Raw genomic sequence first — 24,983 nt, forward strand, 5'->3', positions numbered from 1 at the left:
TAGAACTTAGGGAGTTTTTTTTCATATTCATCTTCACATTGGAACTTTGACATTTTTTTAACAAATTGTTACAACATTAATAATTGACATTCATTGTTTCAACCTTAATTATTGTACTCCGCATCAATTACTACAAAACATATTACACTGCCATACCCAAACAACAACAACATCAAAATGTATGAAATAACAAAAGCACAATACAAGTATAATAAAATAATACCACATAAAATCATTCCTCAATGAAAAATAAGACACGTTAAATCCCAATATGCATCTACATTCTCTAAAATTAATGATCTTTCATTTACGTCGAACAGTAATAGGACTCCTTACAATGTGTTTTCCATTTGTCCATTTCAATTCACCAAATTCATATTTTCTTCTAGGAGTCACCCTTGTTGCTTGCACAGAAATTCTAAATGTCTTCTTCTCACCGATTTTCTTGAATTTCAAGAAACTCGGTACAACAAAAACTTTATATCCTGACAACTGAGCTTTTGCAAAATATGTACTAGGAGGTCCAACATTGGTGACTGTCCGTGTGACGTTAACGACGTTTAATCCAAGATTTGGTAATGTGATTGAAGGGTAATTCAAGTCTGTTGTGCTATGTGATCCTGAACAAGTAAATGTCATGTTGAAATTCAGCGATGAAATGAGTTGTTGGTTGTATCCAGAAGCACATAAGAAGTTTAAGTAATCAACAATGGTTAGATCATAAACAAGTCCTGGATCTATTGCACTGTTGGGTTGAATGTGTCCTGAACCATAAGCAAATGGATTTGCCAATGTTTTATCGAATGCATCACGAATTGGCTTGTTGGTGTTATCTCTTGTGCTTGCTGCAACCACACAAATTTGGATAAGAAAGAAGTAATCATCTTAAAATTTAGACATATAGGACAAGAAAGTACCGGTGGTCATGATAGCTGATTTAATAGCTGCAGGAGTCCAATTAGGATGAAGTGTTTTGATTAATCCAGCAGTGCCAGCAACATGAGGACAAGACATAGATGTTCCTTGCATCACATTGAATGGAAAACCTCGACGAGTGTCTGTTATTAAATTAGATGCACTTGCAAACAATGAATAGGCAGCAAGTATATTAACACCTGGTGCAGTTACATCAGGCTGAAACAAAAACAAAAAACAAAGGAAATATTCTCATTGAATAATCAACAAGTATTCAATAGTTACTGGTAGATACCAAGTTCAAGTGTAAGACACCTTGAGTATTGATGGTTGAACTTTATTCGGTCCTCTAGATGAGTATGAAGCCATTACTGGAGCTGGCTTTCTTCCATAGATTGTTTTTGCTTTTGACATTCTTATTTTAGTACCCGACTTTATTTCCCTGCAAAATCAAAAAGAAATGATTAACCATGAGGAGTAACTTGACTCAAGTTTGACACATTCACATTGTCGGCACATCCATAACCACGGTATGATGTTACAATTTTAAAAGCTTGTGACAAGAAAGGTATACATGATTTCACTAAAAAAATGTAGATATGATTACTAATTACGTTGGAATTAGGTCTGCAATATGTGGTCTTGTTCTTGTATGATTATTAGGATAGCTGATAGTAGACAAAACATGAGGCTCAGAAAGAAGTGTTCTTCCATTAATCTGCGGTTGATTTCTCAAAATGACTCCCTTAGCACCTGCAGATAAAGCTTCTTGACCCTCAGCAACTGATTTTATTTTCCCTTCTCTAACACATGCCACTATTTTACCCTTCACTTTTGAAGGATCAAGTGTTCCTGGCCTACAAAATTGCCTGCAAAAATGTGCATACCAGAAAAATGTAAGAAACAATCATAAACTTGATCTCTATTCATATTAGATTCACAATCATCAACATTTTTGTTATTGTAGTTTTATACTTACGCATCTCGATTTGTCGCATTTGCCAATTTTGCATCCGTAGAAGTCACTACAGTGAAAGACTTGTTAGGTGGCAAGTTTACAAAAAGACTTGCTCCCTAGTAATATAACAAAAAAACATAATTAATATCAAAGCTATGATAATAATAATTTTCAAGGAAAAAAAAGCAGAATATTAAGGATATACATATAATACCGTGATTGTTTTGTTACCAATGATAATAGAACTGCTGAAATCTCTATCTAATGTACTAGCAGCAACAGTGAACACCCAAGGGGCAACATTAACAACACTTCCAGGGGTAGGTCCGTCATTTCCAGCAGAAGCAACTAACAATATATTTCTAGCAATTGCATGAAATGCACCTATTGAAACCTCATCAGTAAAAACTTCTTGAGAATTTGTAGTAGAACTTCCACCAGCAGAAACAGATATTAAATCAACACCATCATCAATTGCTTGATCAATAGCAGCTAATACATCAGCACCATAACAACTAGTAGCATCTGTTAAAGACCAACACACTTTGTATGTTGCAACTCTTGATTTTGGCGAACCTCCTTTTACGGTTCCGTTGCCAATATTAAATATACTTGCACCGCGTACGAAGTTTCCACCTGCCGTTGATAATGTGTGTGTGCCGTGGCCTACAAAGTCGCGCGCTGTTTGTTGCGAACGAGGGAGTTTTCCGTTGGCTGATTCGTAAGCATTGTTGAAAAATCTTGCTCCAATTAGCTTCCTTTGATGGTGTAATATTCAAAAAATTTAGTGCTATAATTGTATAGCATAAAAAAAATTAATGAGAGAAAGAGGTTAAAAGAGAACCTGTTACATGGAAGTTTGTTAGAAGCATTGAGTTTGTTAATTTGACATATGTTACCTCCACGCCATTTTGCAGGAATTGGGCCTATTCCTCTGTCACTAAAACTCATTGATTCAGGCCAAACACCTACAAAAAGTCTAAGTTTAGGATAATATTTAGAATTTTTTTTATCCCACTCTAAGGTATATTTAGAAAGAATTTAATTGATATACACTGACAGACAGCGTAAAAGAATTTTACACCGTCAGTTAATCATAGACGTTGGATATTAAAATAAGTTTGATTTTTATTTTAAAAACCTATAAAGTAATGCAAACGGATGATGGTGATGAATCGACAGTGTAAAACTTTTTACACTGAGAGTGTATAGTAATTAATCCCATTTAAAAAAGTAATCTTATAAAAAATTGAAAATGCCACTTAAATTTCGAAGATATATTTTTAGACATATCTCATACATTCATAAGTCATTCGTTTTTTAGTCACATCTCAATATATTTGATTTAATGTATTTTAAAATATATTTTCGAAATGTCTCCGAAAAAATATTTTCTGAACTAAAAAAAACAAACTAAAATATTTAATATTAGGTGTGAATGAGATAATTGTCAATAAAAGAGGTTTCTTTGGACAATGCTTTGTTGATATTGTTGTAGATTAGATGCAAGTGACTAAATGACTAAATGTGCATCAAACAAAAGTATTACTTGAATCTTTAAATAACAAATATATGGTTGAAAAACGAATGAGTTGAGATGTATCTCCAAATCAGAAGATATTTTAGTATTTTTTTATGTTGTGCTTAAGTATTATATAGAGTGCATTAAAATCTTTTCCTAATATTTATAAAATTATCATAAAAAGAAAGAAACATATCTTTCATATCTAGATTTTAATATTGAATTCATCAACATTAATTTTTTAATTAAATAATTTAGTGGTTAAAATTCATCTTTTAACACGTCAGAATCCGCGTCTCAATATTTGGCAATGTTATCTTTACTTTATATAAAATAATTGAAATTCTTGTTACTTGTGAATCTTTACTTTATATAAAATAATTGAAATTCTTGTTACTTGTGAACTAGTATTTGATAAGATATCGAGCACATAATATTAATGTTGTAAAATAAAATATTATATATTTTGATATTAATTAAAAAATACTTAGACTCGTAATATGCGGTATTGAAATAAATTATTTAAATAGTATTAAATTAGATCAATTTTGATTTTGTCCAATGTATTTTTTTTAATTAAGACAATAAGATGATAAATAAGAATAAAAATAAAAAATGCAAGAAAATTGATTTTGTATATTTATCTTTTATTATATCATTAATTTTAAACATATAATTGATTTCATTCAATTAAATTAGACTATGACTCGCGTGTTATATATGATTTAAGTTTGTATAAGATTTAATATATATATATATATATATATATATATATATATATATATATATATATATATATATATATATATATATATATATATATATATATATATATATATATATATATATATATATATATATATATATATATATATAATTAAATTTTATATAATATTAAATGTTGAGTTTATAGAAAGATAAATCATCGTAAAAAAATAGAATTATTTGTAATTGAATATGCACATAATTATTTCAAAAATAATATATAAATAAGTAATGGTTAGGTTTAAATATTATTATTTTATTTTAAATATCAAATGAAAGTATATATTTAATCATAAATTTTTATATTGACCTCAATGTAGTTTTTTGTGACTTGTGTTTAGTGTTTTTTTAACTTTGAATGGTAATTTCTTTATTAGATTAATGTTAAGTAATTTTTTAAAAAGATTTTTGTATTATATTCTTCTAGAATTATGCATATTTAAATTGATTTTTTCTCAAAATCTTTAAAAAAATTGATTTGGTTTTTGTTGGTGATTTTAGTATCATCAATGTAATTTTAGTAGTAATGTGATTTACTATAGGCCGATGCAATTATGCGTTAAAGCTTGGAAACGAGTTAGGGGTAGTGCGAAGTGCACGCTCATCGAGTCAACGTATAATTGAATGCGAATAATTGAAACGGAGTTCCAACGTTCGAAATTTTCTTTTGAATTTCGAATCCTTTCCCAACCGACGTAACCGTTTCTGAACAGTTGCGTCTTTTCGGTTTCTGTTATTGATCTCCTATATAAGGAGTCATTTGGCCTCAGTTTGAATACACATAACGAAACCAAACTTTCTCTCTACATTCCGAACATTTCTCTTTGCCAGAAACAAATTGTTCTTCAAGAATTATCCCCACAAAGATTTCGTGAACCCAGGCAAGAATAGGGTCGAAATACTTTGTTCGGAAAGTGTACGAACACGATTCTTCGAAGTTATCCAGGATTATCATACCCGATTTTCTAACAAACGAACAAAGTAGTTTCTGATAATCATGGCTGGAGGAAGCACTGTCAAGGAGATGACTACAAACTTCGGAAAATTGGACAAGTTTCAAGGACAAGACTTCAGGCGTTGGCAGAAGAATATGCATTTCATGTTGACAACGTTGAAGGTGGTGCACGTCCTGTCTACACCGATTCCAGAACTTCTGGAGGAAGACACGGTTGAAAATCTGAGACGCAGATCAAAATGGGAGAACGACGACTACATATGCAGAGGGCACATTCTTAACGGTATGTCTGATCCCTTATTTGATATTTATCAAAACATAGAATTTGCAAAGGAATTGTGGGATTGTCTCGAATCCAAGTACATGGCAGAGGACTCATCCAGTAAAAAGTTCCTGGTAACCGATTTCAACAATTACAAAATGGTTGAATCGAGGTCTGTCATGGAACAATTCAATGAACTCCTCTGAATCCTTGGACAGTTCACACAACACGGATTGAAGATGGATGAAACAATATCTGTCTCAAGCATCATAGACAAGTTGCCTCCTTCGTGGAAGGATTTCAAACACAATCTGAAGCATGGAAAAGACGAACTGTCTTTGATCCAACTTGGAAGTCACTTGCGCATAGAAGAATCTCTAAGAGCGCAGGAGGATGACAAAGGAAAAGGCAAAGAAATTGCTGGATCCTCGGTTAATATGGTCGAAGAGGGTGGTAAGAATGGTAACAACAAAAACAAAGGAAAGAAGCGTGCTTTCAAGAACAATAAGGGCAGTTTCGGTGCTAACAAGAAACCGAAACTAGAATGCTGGAAGTGTGGCAAAACAGGCCACTTCAAGAAGGATTGTCGTTCCGGCAAAAAGCATGATAACGCGAATGCAAGTGGTTCAGGAAAGGGGTCTAAGGACCAACCTGAAAACCAAGGTCAGAAATCAATTAGTGATTTGAATAGTTTGATTAAACATTCGGTTTCACTAAATTCTGAAGCATTCTATGTGCAGGATGATGTTATCGCGTGGTGGATTGATTCTGGCGCTACAACACATGTTTGCAAGGATCGTTTCTGGTTCAAGACTCTTGTTCCAGTGGAAGATGGTTCTGTCCTCTATATGGGAGATGATCACTTCGCTCCCGTTGAAGGCAAAGGAAATGTGGTGCTAGAATTCAGTTCTGGAAAGACTATTACTTTGTTTAATGTTTTGTATGTTCCTAAACTGCGTAAGAATTTAATTTCTGGTCCTGTATTAAATAAGCTTGGATACAAGCAAGTGTGTGAATCCGATAAATATGTTTTATCGAAGTCTGGTATGTTTGTAGGATTTGGATATTATAATAATGGTATGTTTATGATGAATTTGAATGGAGTTCCTAATGATTCTGGTTCTGTATTTATGTCCTCTTCGAATGTTATCAATTCATCGTTATGGCATGCTCGTCTAGGACACGTTCATTATAAAAGAATGCATGAAATGTCTAAAGATGATTTAATTCCTGTTTTTGATAAAAATGTAGAAAATTGTAAAACTTGCATGTTAACAAAGATCACCAGGCAACCTTTTAAAAGTATAACAAGGAAATCTGTCATTCTTGAGTTGATACATGGTGATTTATGTGATTTGCATGCTACTCCATCATTAGGACATAAAAAATATTTTGTCACTTTCATAGATGATGCATCTAGATTCTGCTATGTTTATTTGCTGCACGCTAAGGACGAATCCTTAGATAAATTCAAAATTTATAAAACTGAAGTTGAAGTGTAACAGAATGTGTTGATTAAAACATTACGTACAGATAGAGGTGGTGAATATTATGATCCTGTATTTTTCCAATTCGTAGGAATCATTCATGAGACTACGGCACCTTATACACCTCAACAAAATGGTGTGGCTGAAAGGAAAAATAGAGTGCTTAAGGAAATGGTGAATGCCATGTTATCTTACTCTGGTTTGAGTGAAGGGTTTTGGGGAGAAGCTATGTTAACGGCTTGCTATTTGTTAAATAGGGTTCCTAATAAAAGGAACAAGACTACCCCATATGAACTTTGGTATAAGAAACGACCCAACTTAACATTTCTACGTGTTTGGGGTTGTAGGGCCGTGGTTAGACTCCCGGACCCAAAAAGGAAAACTTTGGGTGAAAAGGGTGTAGCTTGCATCTTTGTTGGATATGCTGAGCACTCCAAGGCCTATAGGTTTTATGTTATAGAACCTAATGACTCGATTTCTATTAACACGATTATAGAATCGAGAGATGCCATATTTGATGAGAATTTTTTCTCTTCTATACCTAGACCAAAGGACTCTATACCTAATTCAGATGAATCTCTAAGGGATGATCATTCAAATGATGTGCCAAGTGAGACACTTGAACCCCGTAGGAGCAAAAGAGCTAGAAAATCTAGATCTTATGGATCTGATTTTCAACTATATTTAGTTGAGGGATCAAAGGATTAGATTGACACTCAATACTATTATTGCTATAGTATAGAGGAGGATCCAAGAACGTATGATGAAGCTGTGAAATCTCGAGATTCTGCTTTTTGGAAAGAAGCAATTGACGAAGAGATTGGTTCTATCATGGAAAATAATACTTGGGTATTATCTGATTTACCACCAGGTTGCAAACCATTGGGTTGCAAATGGATCTTCAAAAAGAAGATGAAAGTCGATGGTAAAATTGACAAGTTTAAAGCTAGATTAGTTATCCAAGGCTTCAGACAAAAGGAAGGGATTGATTATTTCGATACCTATGCTCCTGTTGCCCGTATCACTACTATTAGATTGTTGATTGCCTTGGTGGCTATTCATAATCTAGTGATTCATCAAATGGATGTCAAAACAACATTTCTGAATGGTGATTTGGAGGAAGAAGTGTATATGAAGCAACCTGAAGGATTTGTAATGCCTAGTAATGAGCATAAAGTGTGTAAGCTAGTTAAGTCGTTGTATGGGCTGAAACAAGCTCCGAAGCAGTGGCATCAAAAGTTTGATGAGGTTGTTTTGTCTAATGGTTTCATTCTAAACCAAGCTGACAAATGTGTATATAGCAAATTTGATACTTCCGGTAAAGGAGTTTTCATTTGCTTATATGTTGATGACATGTTGATCTTTGGCACCGACCAAAATCAAGTTGATAAAACAAAGAATTTCTTGTCATCAAAGTTCTCATGAAGGATATGGGGGAAGCAGACGTTATTCTTGGTATTAAGATTAAACGGGAGAATAAGGGGATTGTAATTACGCAATCTCATTACATTGAGAAAATACTCAAGAAGTTCAATTATGAAAGTTGTTCTCCAGTAAGTACTCCCATGGATCCGGGAGAAAAGCTTATGCCAAATACAGGTAAACCTGTGGATCACCTCGAATATTCAAAAGCTATAGGCTCTTTGATGTATGCTATGATTAGCACTAGACCGAATATTGCTTATGCGGTTGGAAAGTTGAGCAGATTTACTAGTAATCCTAGTAGACATCATTGGCATGCGATAACTAGGGTATTCAAGTACTTGAAGGGTACAATGAATTATGGATTTTCATATATGGGATTTCCTTCGGTGTTAGAGGGTTATTCGGATGCTAATTGGATAAATAATGCTGAAGATTCATCCTCTACAAGTGGATGGGTGTTCTTGCTTGGGGGAGGTGTCATCTCATGGGCTTCCAAGAAGCAAACATGTATAACTGGTTCCACAATGGAATCTGAGTTTGTAGCATTAGCTGATGCGGGTAAAGAAGCAGAATGGCTAAGGAATTTGGTATATGAGATTCCGATATGGCCTAAACCGATATCACCAATTTCTATCCGTTGTGATAGTACTGCCACATTGGCTAAAGCTTATAGTCAAATATACAATGGAAAGTCTAGACATTTGGGTGTTAGACATAGTATGATTAGGGAATTAATCATGAATTGGGTGATATCTATTGAGTTTGTTCGATCGCAACAAAACTTAGCTGACCACTTGACGAAGGGGTTAGCTAGAGACTTAGTGAAGAAGTCGGTAATTGGGATGGGATTAAAGTCCATTTAAATCTATTAGATATGGTATACCCAATTCCCTTCTAATACAACATTAGAAGCAGAATTCAATGTGGAAAGATCATAGTTAGAGATTGGAGCAATTGTGTTTATCTTCCCAAGGTATGTGCTCAGACCTGCAAGTGATGGCTAGGTTGAATTATATCTTCTTAATGGTTCTTTTGGAAAATTGCAAATGCAGGTGCAAGATTAAAAGAATCACCTATGTGAGCATGAAGTTTTTCCGCTTCAAGAAGCTTGGACTTGGCTTCCTATATGCTTATTAATGGATAAGGACACATGGCTTGTAAAGTGTCAAGTATGAATAGTAGAGTATTGTAAGAAACATATGTGTACTATATCTTCAGACACTCAAATGGATTGACGGGTTCAATCGCTATGACACCCCGATTTTCGAGTATTTGGAATGTGTATTTGTACTAAGATGAAAATTCAATCGCAAGACATTTTCATTTATGCATTTGTTTGATCGTTATACCTGTGTGTTATACCCTTGTATATATTACTGTATATACTGAGTAAATCAAGGATTACACTAAAATGGGGGGGATTTGTTGGTGATTTTAGTATCATCAATGTAATTTTAGTAGTAATGTGATTTACTATAGGCCGATGCAATTATGCGTTAAAGCTTGGAAACGAGTTAGGGGTAGTGCGGAGTGCACGCTCGTCGAGTCAACGTATAATTGAATGCGAATAATTGAAACGGGGTTCCAACGTTCGAAATTTTCTTTTGAATTTCGAATCCTTTCCCAACGGACGTAACCGTTTCTGAACAGTTGCGTCTTTTCGGTTTCTGTTATTAATCTCCTATATAAGGAGTCATTTGGCCTCAGTTTGAATACACATAACGAAACCAAACTTTCTCTCTACATTCCGAACATTTCTCTTTGCCAGAAACAAATTGTTCTTCAAGAATTATCCCCACAAAGATTTCGTGAACCCAGGCAAGAATCGGGTCGAAATACTTTGTTCGGAAAGTGTACGAACACGATTCTTCGAAGTTATCCAGGACTATCATACCCGATTTTCTAACAGTTTTAAAATTATTTTCGATGTTAAAACACTATTATAAATAATACGTTTCATGACAAAGCTTTCACCTAACTCAACAAAAAAACCTGAGGTATAATGCTAATGTAATTTAAATAAAAGTTTTTTCCTTCGATTTTTTTACACAAATCGAGAGGTATGTGGCATTTGAGATTGAACATATTTTATTGTATTTTTTATTTAAAAAGAAAAATATTTTACGTCGACTTTGAGTAATAACCGAAGTAAAATCTAAATGTGTTTATTCAGTTTCTTCACCGTCCTTAAACAAATCTTTATCGTCCATTTAATGAGTATCAACACTCAAGACACTACCATTAGTGATCCACGCGAAACCTAAAATCCTAATTATAAAAACATTCTGAATATTAAAATTTAATAATGAAATATTTGACATGAAAACTTTGAAACTTAAAAAAAATATTTATTTGGTTCAAGATTTGTGTTCTTAAATAATCATATAACTGAATATTCATTTTATTTATCTAACTTTTTTATTTTGTTTTATATCATAAACAAATAAATGCAAAATCCATAGAGAATATTTTGCATCCAACATTTGATCTTAGTTGAAACGAGGATCTCCAACCTTTGTTCTTCCCCAAGATATCCAACTTTTGTTGTTAACCGACGATGAATCAAATTCAAAATTTGTTATATACTTTTACTTTAATATTTTTTTTAAATAATATAATATTATGTATAAACAATGTAGTTTATAAAGAAATTAATTTATTTATATTTTGTGTAAACAATGTAATAAGTATTTTTTAAAAATATCTTTCCCATTAGTTTTAGCCATAAATTGAGAGGTATGTGAAGCTAGTTTTGAAAATATAAAAATCTAATTGTTGGAGATCGCACCAATGACCATTTCAACTATCCCTTTTATTATTCTAAAATAGAGGGGTAAAGTGCTCCCTGTAACTGAGGTTAAATCAACTTCACGTCTAAGATTAAATGTATTTTTTATAGTAGTGAAAATAATAAGATCTGACAATTTGATTTTGCTTAATTTTGTTGTCGTTAAAATCTATAAAGCTATAATAAATTTGTCAAAATAAGTATTTTTTTACAAGAATTACTTATATATATATATATATATATATATATATATATATATATATATATATATATATATATATATATATATATATATATATATATATATATATATATATTAAATTTTATAATTAATAACTGTAAAAAAAAATTATTACAATATATAAATTATATAGAAATTATAAAACAAAAACATTTTTTGTTACATATTTATTATTATTGTTTATATAGTAAATAAAAAATATTGGTACTATTATAAATAATGCATTTCATGACAAAGTTTTCACCTCACTCCACAAAAAATTTGAGGTATAATGCCAATATAACTTAAATATAAGTGTGTTTATTGAGTTTCTTCGTTGTTCTTAAACAAATCTTTATGGTTCATTTAATGAATATCAACACTCAAGACACTGTCATTAATGATCCACGTGAAACCTAAAATCCTTATTATAAAAACATCTTGAATATTAAAAATTGATAATGAAATATTTGACATGAAAACTTTGAAACTTAAAAAAAAATTTATTTTATTCGGGAAAATTTCTCTATGATGGAATGAAAAAAAAAAAAAACTTATTTGGGTTCAAGATTTGAATTCTTAAATAACCATATAACTGAATATTTATCTAACTTTTTTTTGTTATAAATGCAAAAGCCATAGAAAATATTTTACATCCAACATTTGATCTTCGTAAAGATTAATGAAATGAGGATCCCAACATTTATTCTTTCCCAAGATACTCAACATTTGTTCTTCGTAAAGATCAGATTCAAATTTTGTTATATACTTTTACTTTAATATTTTGTGTAAATAATATAATAGTGAAAATGATAAGGTCTGACGATTTGATTTTGTTTAACTTTGTTGTCGTTAAAATCTATAGAGCTATAAGAAATTTGTCAAAATGAGTATTTGTTTACAAGAATTACTTTTATATATATATATATATATATATATATATATATATATATATATATATATATATATATATATATATATATATATATATATATATATATATATATATATATATATATTAAAATTAGAATGTGGCATATCATGAGAGACTTTAAATTTCAGTTTCATTATGTTATACTAAGCATCATAGTTTGATGTTTATGTATGTCAGACTATCAAAATAATCTATAAGCATGCAATTGTATTGTTTTATTATTTCACCAATATTTCACATTTTGTAAAGTCATAAATATAAAAGTATAAGTATAATAGCAGTACTCATATCGAGTATGATATTGTGTTATGAAAGTACTTATTGTTATATGTAATTACTTTTTTAATAGGTTGCACCTATATGTAATTATTATTCTTGGACTTATGTGGAATTTGATGGGTCATCATGAGTGAGAAGCATTCACATTGGGTCAAACATTCATCTAAAGGTCAAAGACTCACCCAAACAAGTGAGAGAGACACCACATATTCACCCAAAACCTTAAGGTGATAGGTGTAACACTTGAGGCCAAAGAGGGAAGAGAGTGGATGTAACACTTAAGACCGAAGAGGGCAGAGAGTAGTCATCGAATTCACATCAGAATGAGAGGGATCCTAAGATTGTGCAGGGATGAGATTGCATGGTTGAAGGAATGCTTATAAGGATTGATTGGTACTACATATACCAATAAAATGCATCTTCTTTTCGGTAGCTAACAAATAAGAACTCCATAGTTAAGTAGGTTTCACTTGGAGTAGTATTTGAATAGGTGACCTTAAAACAAGTTTCTCAGAAAGCGTGTGAGTGAGGACAAATCATACTAAAAAGATATGTGTTGGTTTATGGGATCAGTCGGTAATCCTAAAAGCAGTCTAAGGCATTACAAATGGTATCAGAGCCAGATCTCTCCTAGTACGATGTAGTTCGGGGACGAACCAAGAGGAAGTTGGTGGGCATGTAACATCCGACGACGAAGAGGGCGGAGAATGGGTGTAATACTCAAGGTCGAAGAGGGCGGAAAGTGATTGTTAAATTCACATCAGAATGAGAAGGATCCTGAGGTTGTGCAGGGATGTGACTGCATGGTTGAATGAAGACTTATAAGGAATGATTTATACTACCTATATCAACAAGATGCATGATGAAAAGACTCGTGTTGGTTTATGAAGTCAGTCGGTAATCCTAAAAGTAGTTTGGGGCATTACAATAGGTGTAAGGATCCTCTCACTTATAAGGTATTCAACCGCCACTTTTCCAAGCAATGTGGGACTTAGGACTCACACTTGTTTCTCAATACAACTCATACTTGTTTCTCAATAGTCTCCACCTCAAGTGTGAGTCCATCCACTATGTTCCCCCTTAAGCAGAAGCTCTTTCATCCACATGTTTGTACCGCCGTTGACATATACCCTTACTCGCATGGACACTTCAACGAAACACGTCGCCTGACCACCATGTCAGGAAGACTTTCAACATAAGGAGCCAGTCTCTTACTCGAAAAAACCAAAGACTCACCAAAACAAGTGAGAGAGACACCATATATTCACCAAAAATCTTAAGGTGATAGGTGTATGGGTCCTCTCACTTATAAAGTGCTTAACTTCCACTTTTCTAAGTAATGTGGGACTTAGAACTAAAATTTGTTTCTCAATAAAATTTGTATGAATTTTATGAAATTGAGAACTCTTGGTAGAATCACTAACCACATACTTATATGAGCATTATATGAGCATTGTAACTCATTATTTGATCAAGTCTTTGATGTTTTTAGTTAGTGGGAGTTTGTTATAGCATCTTAAGATGCTTGGAGCATTATTTAATAACATATTTTTATCATATTTCTATGTTTTTCTAAATTAATCATTTTAATATAAAATGTATTTCTTTAGCTTATATGATATGTTTTACCTATTGGGTTTATTTCTGCAATGTTGAAGTTTACTTTTGATTTGTGAACACGTGCTTTGACCATAATTACGACTTTAGTATTAAAACTTATATCATTTTAATAATTGATTATTGTCACCCAAGTGGAAGAATGTTTGATTAATTATTTAATTAATCAATTATAATTTAACAATAATAAATTATTAGAAATTATTATTAATATAAATTATGGTCCATTATTATTAAATGCTTATTGATGAATTATATGATTGGGCTTTTGTGTTTGAATGGACCATGATGAGTTTGACCATTCAGTTAAGTCCAATGAGAGATCCTTGTCCTCAATCATTTGGCTATAAAATTGTCATCCCATCTGACAGTTTTGTGGTGTGGCAAAAAATATAATGGCAATGAGGGTAGTTTACCTCTCATCTCAAGCTCTCGGCTCATGTGCTCATGGAACCTAAAGGTATACAACAAATTTATTCCTAAATCTATTTGATATTGAAATATGTTATGATTTGTATCTATTAATCTATGGGTTATATGTAAAATTCTAACATATGTGACATAATGAGTTGTCAACCAAATTTTGTGCATAAGGTTGGAAATGAAATGAACTAACTCGAACATAGTTTGAAACTCGATTCGACAACTAAATCGTTGAACTAAGTCCATGAACCAAATAAGATGAATATGAGAAAAAAAATTATTGAGAATGTATCAAGTGTGAGTAGTGTGGGTAATAGTCCCACATTGGTTGAAAATATGGAGACTTGAGCATTTATAAGTGAGAGAACCCACTCACCTATCACCTTAAAATTTTGGGTGAATATATGGTGTGTCTCTCACAAAGGTGTTGCTCTAAAAGAAGAAACCTTACAATGTTTAATGCTCCATAGAGAAAAAATTCCTCTAATAAATGGTATCAGAGTATGGTTCATCATAAAATATTCTCACCGAATATTTCTTGACATTCTCAGTCCAATCCCACTCCTTAAGCTCATCTATGATCACGTCCTTGCTGATCACCACTTTCTTATTCACTGGGCCGAACAACATGTATCCTTCAGTAGAATGATATCCTATCAGGATCATCTGACTCGACTTGTCATCAAGTTTTCTTCTCAATTGATCTAACACATGTCTATGTGCTATAGATCCAAACACCCTCAGATGACTCAAGCTAGGCTTGACACCAGACCAACTTTCTTCTACCGTGATTCCTTCTAGCTTCTTTGTCGGACATCTATTTAGGATATATGTCGTAGTTGACACAACTTCTCCCCATAATTCTTTGGATAGATGATTGCCTTTTAACATACTTCTAACCATATTCATGATGGTTCTATTTTTCCTTTCTGCGACTTCATTCTGCTGTGGAGTGTAGGGTGGCACCACCTTATGCACAAGCCCTTCTTTCACACATAATGCGTCGAAGTATTTAGAAACATATTCTCCACCACCATCAATTCTCAAAATATTGATCTTACGACCATAGATTTAAACTTGGAAAATACCTCGATCACTTCACTTTTCTTCTCGATCAGGTAAGACCACAGTTTTCGACTGAAATCGTCTATGAATGTAACAAAGTATTTGATACCTCCAATCGAATCTACCTGGAGAGGACCACATAAATCAGAGTATATGACTTCAAGAATTTCCTTCGACCTGCTTCCTGCATCCTTACTGAAGGTGTTCTTATGATGCTTCGCATGCACACATTCTTCACACGCTTCGTTTGGAATGTCGATTTCTCGTAATCCTGAAACCATATTTATTCACTTCAAATATCTGATGTCTTTGAAATTAAGATGTCCATGTCTATAATGTCATATCCATTCATCTTTGCTGGTTGCTGTTGCAAGACAGTTATGCTCCATCATATTTAGTTCAATCTTGAAGGTTCTATTATGAGACATTGGAGCCTTCAAGATCAACCTTCCATTTGAGTCGAGAATTCTCATCATCTTTTCTTCGATTGATACCTCGTAGTTCTTTTCGACTAACTTCCCTATGCTGAGCAAATTACTCTTCATGCCCGGTATGTATAACACATTTGAAATTACTGACCTCTTGCCATCTTTCCTCATAATCAGAACATCAATAACACCTTCAGCTGCTAGAGTGTTGTCATTTGCAAATTTCACCATGTTCTTCATTAAGATTTTTATGTTGACAAACCAATCTTTCCTTTCAGACATGTGTGATGAGCATCCTGAGTCCAAGTACCTCTGGTCCTTGAATCTCTCTTCATCTCTTGTTATAACCATCAACAACGTCTCTTCTTCTTCATGTTTCGCCAGCTTTGCATAAGCTTCTTTATTCTTCTACTTTTTTGGACAATCACTAGAATAGTGACCATACTTCTGACAATTGTAACACTGAATGTGACTCTTGTCTGAATTTTGACCACTACCTCTTCCTCTACCTATAACACTACCTCTTTGGTTGCCTTGGTTCTAGGGTTTTCTCTGATTCGACCAATTTACTTCTTACTGATTTCGACCAGTCGAATTGTTGTAGCCTCCCTTGCCTATGTTGCCATTCCAACTTCCTTTTCCTTTTCTTTCTTTTGCAGATTGAGCCTGCAAAGCCATATCACTCTTCGAATTTGCTGCAACTCTTTTAACCATTCTTTGTTCATGAGATTCAAGATCCCTTGAAGCTCTTCCTTTGTCAGTTTTGACAAATCCTTCAACTCTTCTATGGCTACTACAACGTGGTCGAACTTTGGAGCTAACGGTCTCAAGATCTTTCCAACAACAGATCTTGATGTCAACACTTTTCCATATACCTTGATTTGATTCACCAATTTCGTAACCTTGGTGAAGAAATCAGTTATGCTTTCATTATCTTCCATCTGAAGCAATTCATACGTTCTTTTGTGAGTTTGTAACCTCACCTTTTTCCCATGCTTCTTTCGCTGACTCTGCATCACTAACCTTTTCAAAGTTATCTGCATTAACACATTGATGAATTATAAAGAGATATTTATAATATTTCTTCTTCAATTCTTTATGTGCATCCTTTTCTTGATCTGCCGCATTTTCTGCAAGCGTTGTTACTTCTTCCTTCACAAGATCCCAAAGATCTTGATAATAGAACACAACTTTTATCTACTTGCACCAATTCTCATAATTGTTGTTCTTGAGGATCAGAAGATTTGCTGGAAAATGCCCGTTTAGATGATTCATTGCTATTGTGATTTTGGGTGAATATGTGGCGTGTCTCTGACAAAGATATTACTCTAGAAAAGAAGTCTCACAATATTCAATACTCCCGAGTGAAAAACTCCCCCAACATTATCATGAGCCTTTGGTTCGAGAAAGGGATCGACTTACTTGTATCGAAAGTCAAAAGCGCCAGTGTGGTGAATAAGAAACGTTCCATTGAAGAGTGTCAATGGCGCCAGTATGGTGAATAAGAAACGTTCCATACGATACAAGAGTTTGTGGAAGTAAGAAGAACTTTCACTTGAGGGGGAGCATTGTAGACTCACACTTGAGGGGGAGTGTTGAGAATGTATCAAGTGTGAGTAGTGTGGATAATAGTCTCACATTGGTTGAAAACGTGGAGAGTGAAGCATTTACAAGTGAGAGAATCCATTCACCTATCACCTTAAGATTTTGGATGAATATGTGGTATGTCTCTCACAAAGGTGTTGCTCTAAAAGAAGAAACCTCACAATGTTTAATGCTCCCTAGTGAAAAAACTCCCCAAACAAAAACTAAGTTCGTTAACTAAATTAATTAACTTTAACTATAAATAGTTCGACTCGTTTAGTTCATGAGTCAACTCGATTATATATGAGAATGATAATATTGTCTCTAAGAGTAGGTTTAAAGGCTTACTCCAAATCTTAGCCCTCTATTTTCTTTTAATCTGACAATTTTAATTGATCATTTGTATTCTCAAATATCAAAATATTTTTTAAAATAATTATACGAATAAAATCAACGTCATATAAAAAAATTACATACAATGATTAAAGATTAAACTTCTTTATTTAATACAATTCTTATATCAAATGAAAAACTCATGAATTTTTGATAAAAAGTTAAACTCTAATATTATAACTTTTATTGTAATTAAATATTTCTTTTTTAAAAGAATATTAATTTAAAATCTTAAATATATAAAAAAATAGACTTTAAAAACAATTTTAAAATCTGTGGAGCAAGCAAGCTGAACCTAACGAGATGAATCTAACGATTTGAATAGAGTTTTTGTAAATTTAAAATGAGTCATTCTTGAGCTTAAAAAAAGTTCGGATCGAACTCGAATCGAATTTTAAGTTGAACCAAATCTTATTGAGTCGAGCCGAGTTGATGCGAGTTCTACTCGACTCGATTCATTTTCATCAAGCATCTCAAATATAATATAGATAATAGTTAGATGATCATATTTTAAATGACAATGAAAAAATATTTTGAAAATAATTAAAAAGAAAGTTTATCTGCTAATAAATGGTTATAATTATAAAATAGGAAAAATGTATTATTGGACTTTAAATTTACTTCGGAAAATAGTGCTAAAAAATTGTCAGATATGAAATAAAATTAAAGTTAAGTATAAAAGAAATAGTTTATACAATAGAAGAAAAAATTTAATATAATTGCTAATTGTATAATTGTAAATTGCCAATAATTGTATAATTGTACATTACTTTTACTATATAGGAATTATGTAAATAATTTTATTACGTTTTTTTTTTTATTATTATTATTATTATTATTATTATTATTAATGTTATTATTATTGTATACTTATTAAATAAATGTAAATTACATATTTAATTATCATAAAAATATGCAATAAATTATAATTAAAAAAATGTCCTCATTTTAAATGACAATTATATTATATTTTTCATTAAAATATAGAAAATAAATCAGTTTAAATGCATATTAGTTAAAAGAATAAATGAATATGATACTAATTAATGTATAATTATAAAAGATAAAAATGAAAAAAAATTATTTTTAAATTTATTTGTAGTAATATTGCTAAAAAATTAATTGTCCAACCTTAAAGTTTTAAGGGTGATATTTTTATTTAAAATAATGTGAAAGTTGTGTAGGTAAAAATAATTAAACAACCTTATAAACAAACATGTAAATGGAGGTAAGAGTGGAAGATAATAAGGAGAAAATTAGTTTTAGAAGAAAAAACTATTTTTATAAATAGATTTAACGGTTAAAATTAAAAATATGAAAAAATTAATAAGGTCCTTTGTTGACCGTGTATAAACATACCTGAATTAATAAATTAAAGCGATTATGTGAAATAAAATAAAAGATTTAATTAATAACTTAATCATAATTTTAGGATTGAGGAATTTAAAACTAAAATCATAAATAAAATAGAAAAGAATAAAATAATAAATAATAAAAAATCTAATTTGTAAAGTCAAATAAGTTAAAACTAAAAATCATAAATAAAATTGAAAAGAAAAAAATGATAAAATTGTAGAAAATGAAAAAGAAAGAGACTCAAGAAACATGAATATCTTTTATTGATCATTAAAAAATATTGATATTCTTTATAGATTTGATCATTACACAATCCAAATAGTTCAAGAAAAACACGTACTTGATTTTCCATAATTTCTACAAGCATAATTTGGTGACAAACTCTCAAAAGCAAAGAAAATGGGATACAAACAGGATAATAGTATTGTTTTTAATTGACATAAAAATACGTTTAAGGAGTGCATCATTCACCAATGTATTGCAAATATAATTTTGACCGAAATACTCAGAATGACAATGAACATTATTGATTACAATGTTATATTGAGGTCATGCACAATATCGAGAGAGTTGTACATCATACTAATTGGTTTATGAGTTACTTTTTTTTCTCGAGTAAATGAAATTTAGTAACGGTAAGAGAATGGTCAAAAGAGAATAAATTAGATAAAAAGAAGAATAAAAAAAAATTATGAGAATAAGAAAATGATATACTAATGTTTTGATGGATGTCACATCAAAAATAATTTGATATGACTAAAAATCAGATTATATGGTGTTGTCACCCAAATGTTGTGCATCTCAGGTTAATATATATATACTGTATATATCTAATAACTTAGAAAAGTAATTGTTTAATTTTATATTTGAAATTTAATTTTATAATATGTAAATGTGAGGTTTTAAAAAAAAATATTAGTAGAAATATATTATACTAAAATGAATATTAAAATTTTTATATTAATAAACTTTGAAGACCGTTATATCAAATTTTAATTGACGTGCCATGAAAAAATACAAAAAATAAAATGAATTGTTAATAAAATAGTCTTATATTCAAAATTATTATATTATAATATATAATTCAAGAAGAAGAAACAATTAATTGTTTCTTTACACCCCAATTTGACACAAAAATATTTAATATATATATATATATATATATATATATATATATATATATATATATATATATATATATATATATATATATATATATATATATATATATATATATATATATATATATATATATATATATATATATATATATACTGTGCATTGTATTTCTGATAAATAATTTTTTTACACAAATAATATATTTATGAACAGTAGCATAAATAACACGTATAACGCATTTGTAAACAATGATTTTAAATAATGAAACAAAATTGATTAATAAAATATAAAAAATTATTTAATAAAATGATGAAGTTCGTTAATAAACATCGATATATTAAAAATAATATTTTTGTAATAAAATAAAGTTAGTTAATAAAAAGTAAAAAATTAAAGAAGTTATGAAGTTGATTAACAAACGTCCTAATATTAAAAATAACTTTTAATTGTAAACAAAGTTGATTTATAAAATATAAAATATTAATTAATAAAATTATGAAATTAATTAATTACACAATTTTATATTAATATTATTTAATCTAAAAATAAAAAAATAAATATTAAAAATTATATTATTATAATATTTTAGTATTCATTATATTGAAAAACAGTAAAATACCGTATAAGTAGTATAAGTATAATATTGTAGTCTAAAAATATATTTTTTGTTGTTCTATTAATAACATACAAAAGACCATAAATACATAAGAAGTTTGAATATAGAAAAAGTGGAAGAAGGGCAAAACCCCTCAGAAACAGCCACCCAAAATGGACATTTGACAAACTAAGACAAAACGTTCACAGCTGTACCATGTCAATAATTAATATGGTTTCATGCGATGAAAAAGACAATTAGATTTTCTCACATATCCGAAATAATTTACCCTTACCTAACTGCCCGAAATTTAATAAAGATAATTTAATTGAGATAGAGGCAATGTATGGAAAATCAAATTTTTAATTATGGATACGGAGGATGTTATTGTTAGTAGTTAGTACAATCCCACATCCGCCCGATCTCCACCCTAATCTATTAAGTTTATTTTATTATTTATATTTTTAAAAAAATTATTAGTATTCATTTTTTTTTAATTTTAAGATAACAAAATTATTAAAATTATTATTCATTTTTGTTAAAATATAGATTAATAAAAAGAATTAAGTACTATAATTATTATTAAAATAATTAATATTTAGTTTAGTCATTAATTTTTATTATTATGAAAATAAATATGCATCTAAAAAAAATTATTATTTCTGCTGATTTAAGAGGGGCGGACAGAGAAATCTGTTATTGATCGGAAGCGAGAGTGGATGGTCATTTATTTTCCCCGACTTAAACCAAAGATACGAAAGGGGTTGAAACATCGAGGTGGGGTGGGGAAAATGGATTCCCTACAATCAAATACTAACTTGTAGGGTGATCCTAACCATTCATTTCTCATAATAATTTTTTTATATATTTAATGGTTAAAATCTACACCATTTAATTTGAATCATAAGCCCACATATTATTATGACGGTGTGATAGTATGGTTCCCTGACGGCAGAAAATCATGGTCCGGGTGGAGGCTGATTTATCCCGTCCCGTTGTTATATCTATTCGAATATACAATAATTTAGTTATCTAAAATTACTTTTTTTTCTTCTACAAATCTAATAATAACCTTTTTGAATGCACACTACTAACTTGAGGTTGGCACATATCATTAATTAACGGATCTTCTAAAATTTGTATTTATAGATTAGTTTGTCCTTCACATGTGATCTAGTTAACTATTTCATATATTAGAAAAAAAAAATATTTTTATTAAAGTATTTTTGTCATATATTAAGAATAATGAAAGTAATATTAATTAAAATTAAAAAATATATATTAAAAATTAAAATGAATCATTTATTTTAAAATATTATTTTATTCTAAATAAATAACTTATTATGAATGGAGAATATATATATATATATATATATATATATATATATATATATATATATATATATATATATATATATATATATATATATATATATATATAGAGAGAGAGAGAGAGAGAGTGCGCAGTAAAATTCTACTTTAGTTTAGTACCTGAATCAATGTTAGCTATGATGGTATTTTCACCAAATCTTCCCTTTTGCCAAGCTGAATTGATATCATTTCCACGCAAACCAACAAATTCCCATGAACGTGTAGTGTGCAGTTTATGCTCTTTACTCAAGAACACTGATACCACCTTTCCATTTTCTGCATATATATTTGAAAACAATTTTATTAGTATTTTTAGTTGAAAATATAAAAGACTAGCTAGATCTGCAAAAACATACTTGCAATTTGTGCAGCTTGTTCCTCTTCAAGCATAGCTGCAAACCCATTGATCTGTTTATTATATGAATAAATAATTGCTTCTTTTGCATTCTCCTCACTGTCACATCACAGTCAATGATCAATCAGTTTCTTTAAAAGAAAATATTATTGTAATGGTTAATTTTGTCATTTTATATACCTTCCCAAGATTGAAGCCAATAAATCATAATGAGAAGATGTAGCAATTTCAAGGTCAGCAGAGGAAGGAGTTGGACCATGAGAATGTGCTCCCAAGTATACAATGTAACACTGTCAATAATTAGTACAGTAGCTTATCAAATAAATGAAATCATCATCTTAATTACAATGTTCATGTGCGTGATCATGAAACAAAATTGGATTACCTTTTTGGTGGCATGAACATGATTGAGCAACAAAGTGAAAATAACAAGGGATGAAAAAAGAAGGTGATGATGAGATGAAATGGAGCGACCCATTTTTCTTTGTTTGTGGAGTGTGTTTGGCTAAGTCCTCTCCTTATAAAATGAAAGGCACACATAAATAAAGGCATATGAGATAAAAGACTATTTTTACTCTTACCTTTTTAGTAAGCTAAATTAAAGAGTATATGAAACATAAATAAACTCAAGAATAAAATATTTTTTTAACAAAAGAAAAATTATTGAATAATAGGGAAAAATAAAAAATGGAGGTATAAAATTTAACTAATCAAACAGCTAGGAAAAAAATAGTTGAACATATTCAACATATCCCTAAAAAAAAATTCAAAAGGATAAATAGGAAGTAAATCTCATCAAGTGTTATAATCAATCAAAAAAAACTTGCATTGACTAATCTATTTGCGTAGACATTGCCCTCTTTAAAAACTTGCATTGACTAATCTAAGGAAGAAATCCAAGTAGTGAAGTCGAAGCGATTTAAGACAAGGTTGATTGCTAAGGGGGTTTACTCAAAAAGAAGGTGTCGACTGCAATATGTGTTCTCACATGTTGTAAAGCATATATCCATTAGAATATTGTTAGCCATGGCGACAAAGTTCGACCTAGAACTTGAACAAATGGATGTGAAGACAACTTTCCTGTATTGGTGATCTAGATGAAATAATCCTGATGAGGCAACCTGAAGGGTATGCAGAAAAGGGAAAAGAATATTATGTGTGCGAGCTGAATAGGTCGTTATATGGCTTGAAACAATCTCCTCGACAATGGAATATGAGATTCGACAAGTTCATGGAACATATAGGTTTCACTAGGAGCTACTTCGACCATTATGTTTACCTCTGATTTCGACCTAGAAATTCACTTGTTATTTTGTTGCTTTATGTGGATGATATTCTCATAACAAACAACAATATCGAGGATGTTATGAAGGTGAAGGTTGAACTCCATAAGGAGTTCGACATGAAGGATCTGGGAGCTGCCTCCAGGATTCTCGAGATTAACATCCAAAAAGATAGAAAGCAATCGGGATTATTCTTATCTCAAGAGACATACCTGAAGAAGATTCTCGACAAGTTTGGTATGTCGAATTCAAAGCATATTATAACACCGACTAATTCTTAGTTCAAACTGAGTATGACTCAAAGTCCTAGTACTGAAGTCGAAAGAGCCTGTATGAATAACATTCCATATGCTAGTATAATAGGTTATTTGATGTATGTTATGGTTTGTATGAGGCCAGACATAGCGCATGGAATAAGCCTTGTAAGTAGGTATATGGCCAATCCTGGGAAGGCGCACTGAGAAGTAATAAAGTGGATCCTAAGGTACATAAATGGGTCTCTAAAGAGAGTCTTGATTTATGGTGGAGCCTATGCTGATGATATCAACTCTAATTATGCAGGTTGTATGGATTCCATAAAACCTATTTCTGGATATGTGTTCATTATGTTTGACACAACAACCAGTTGAAAAGAAACACTTTAGAAGGTTGTTGCCTTATCAACCACTATAGCGGATTATATTGTCCTCACTAAAGCTGTGAAAGAAGCATTGTGGCTTAAAGATTTTACTAAGGAGCTGAAACTTCAAGGCTGAGTTATCATTGTTAAATGTGATGGTCAAAGTGCAATACAATTTTCAAAGAATTTAGCCTATCATGAGAGAATCAAGCACATTGATGTGAGGCTGCATTTCATCAGAAAGATAATCGAGCGTGGAGAAGTC

At 30.9% G+C, this 24,983-nt stretch overlaps 1 protein-coding gene across 1 annotated transcript; it reads right to left on the minus strand.

Annotated features, from left to right (window-relative positions):
• Nucleotides 1-23,372, minus strand: LOC127126881 (subtilisin-like protease Glyma18g48580). The gene is made up of 11 exons (XM_051055887.1): nt 23,202-23,372; nt 22,997-23,106; nt 22,818-22,915; nt 22,582-22,737; nt 2,718-2,841; nt 2,088-2,631; nt 1,895-1,989; nt 1,530-1,784; nt 1,231-1,357; nt 918-1,134; nt 1-845 (listed from the first exon to the last, which is right to left on the minus strand). Exons 1-11 carry the CDS (start codon nt 23,292-23,294, stop codon nt 304-306), a joined length of 2,361 nt encoding a protein of 786 aa, XP_050911844.1. The 5' UTR covers nt 23,295-23,372; the 3' UTR covers nt 1-303.
• Nucleotides 23,373-24,983: the final 1,611 nt, after the last annotated feature.

This window comes from Lathyrus oleraceus, chromosome 3 (assembly GCF_024323335.1).
Source record: "Lathyrus oleraceus cultivar Zhongwan6 chromosome 3, CAAS_Psat_ZW6_1.0, whole genome shotgun sequence".
In the NCBI taxonomy this organism is placed as follows: domain Eukaryota; kingdom Viridiplantae; phylum Streptophyta; class Magnoliopsida; order Fabales; family Fabaceae; genus Lathyrus; species Lathyrus oleraceus.

Excerpts from the sequence above, each read along its gene's own strand:
- LOC127126881 (XM_051055887.1), bottom strand. The coding sequence starts at position 23,294 with ATGGGTCGCTCCATTTCATCTCATCATCACCTTCTTTTTTCATCCCTT. Across the intron at positions 22,916-22,996 it reads TTGGCTTCAATCTTGGGAAG|TGAGGAGAATGCAAAAGAAG; the intron begins GTATATAAAATG and ends GTGATGTGACAG. Across the intron at positions 1,358-1,529 it reads ATTGCAGACCTAATTCCAAC|GGAAATAAAGTCGGGTACTA; the intron begins GTAATTAGTAAT and ends TTGATTTTGCAG.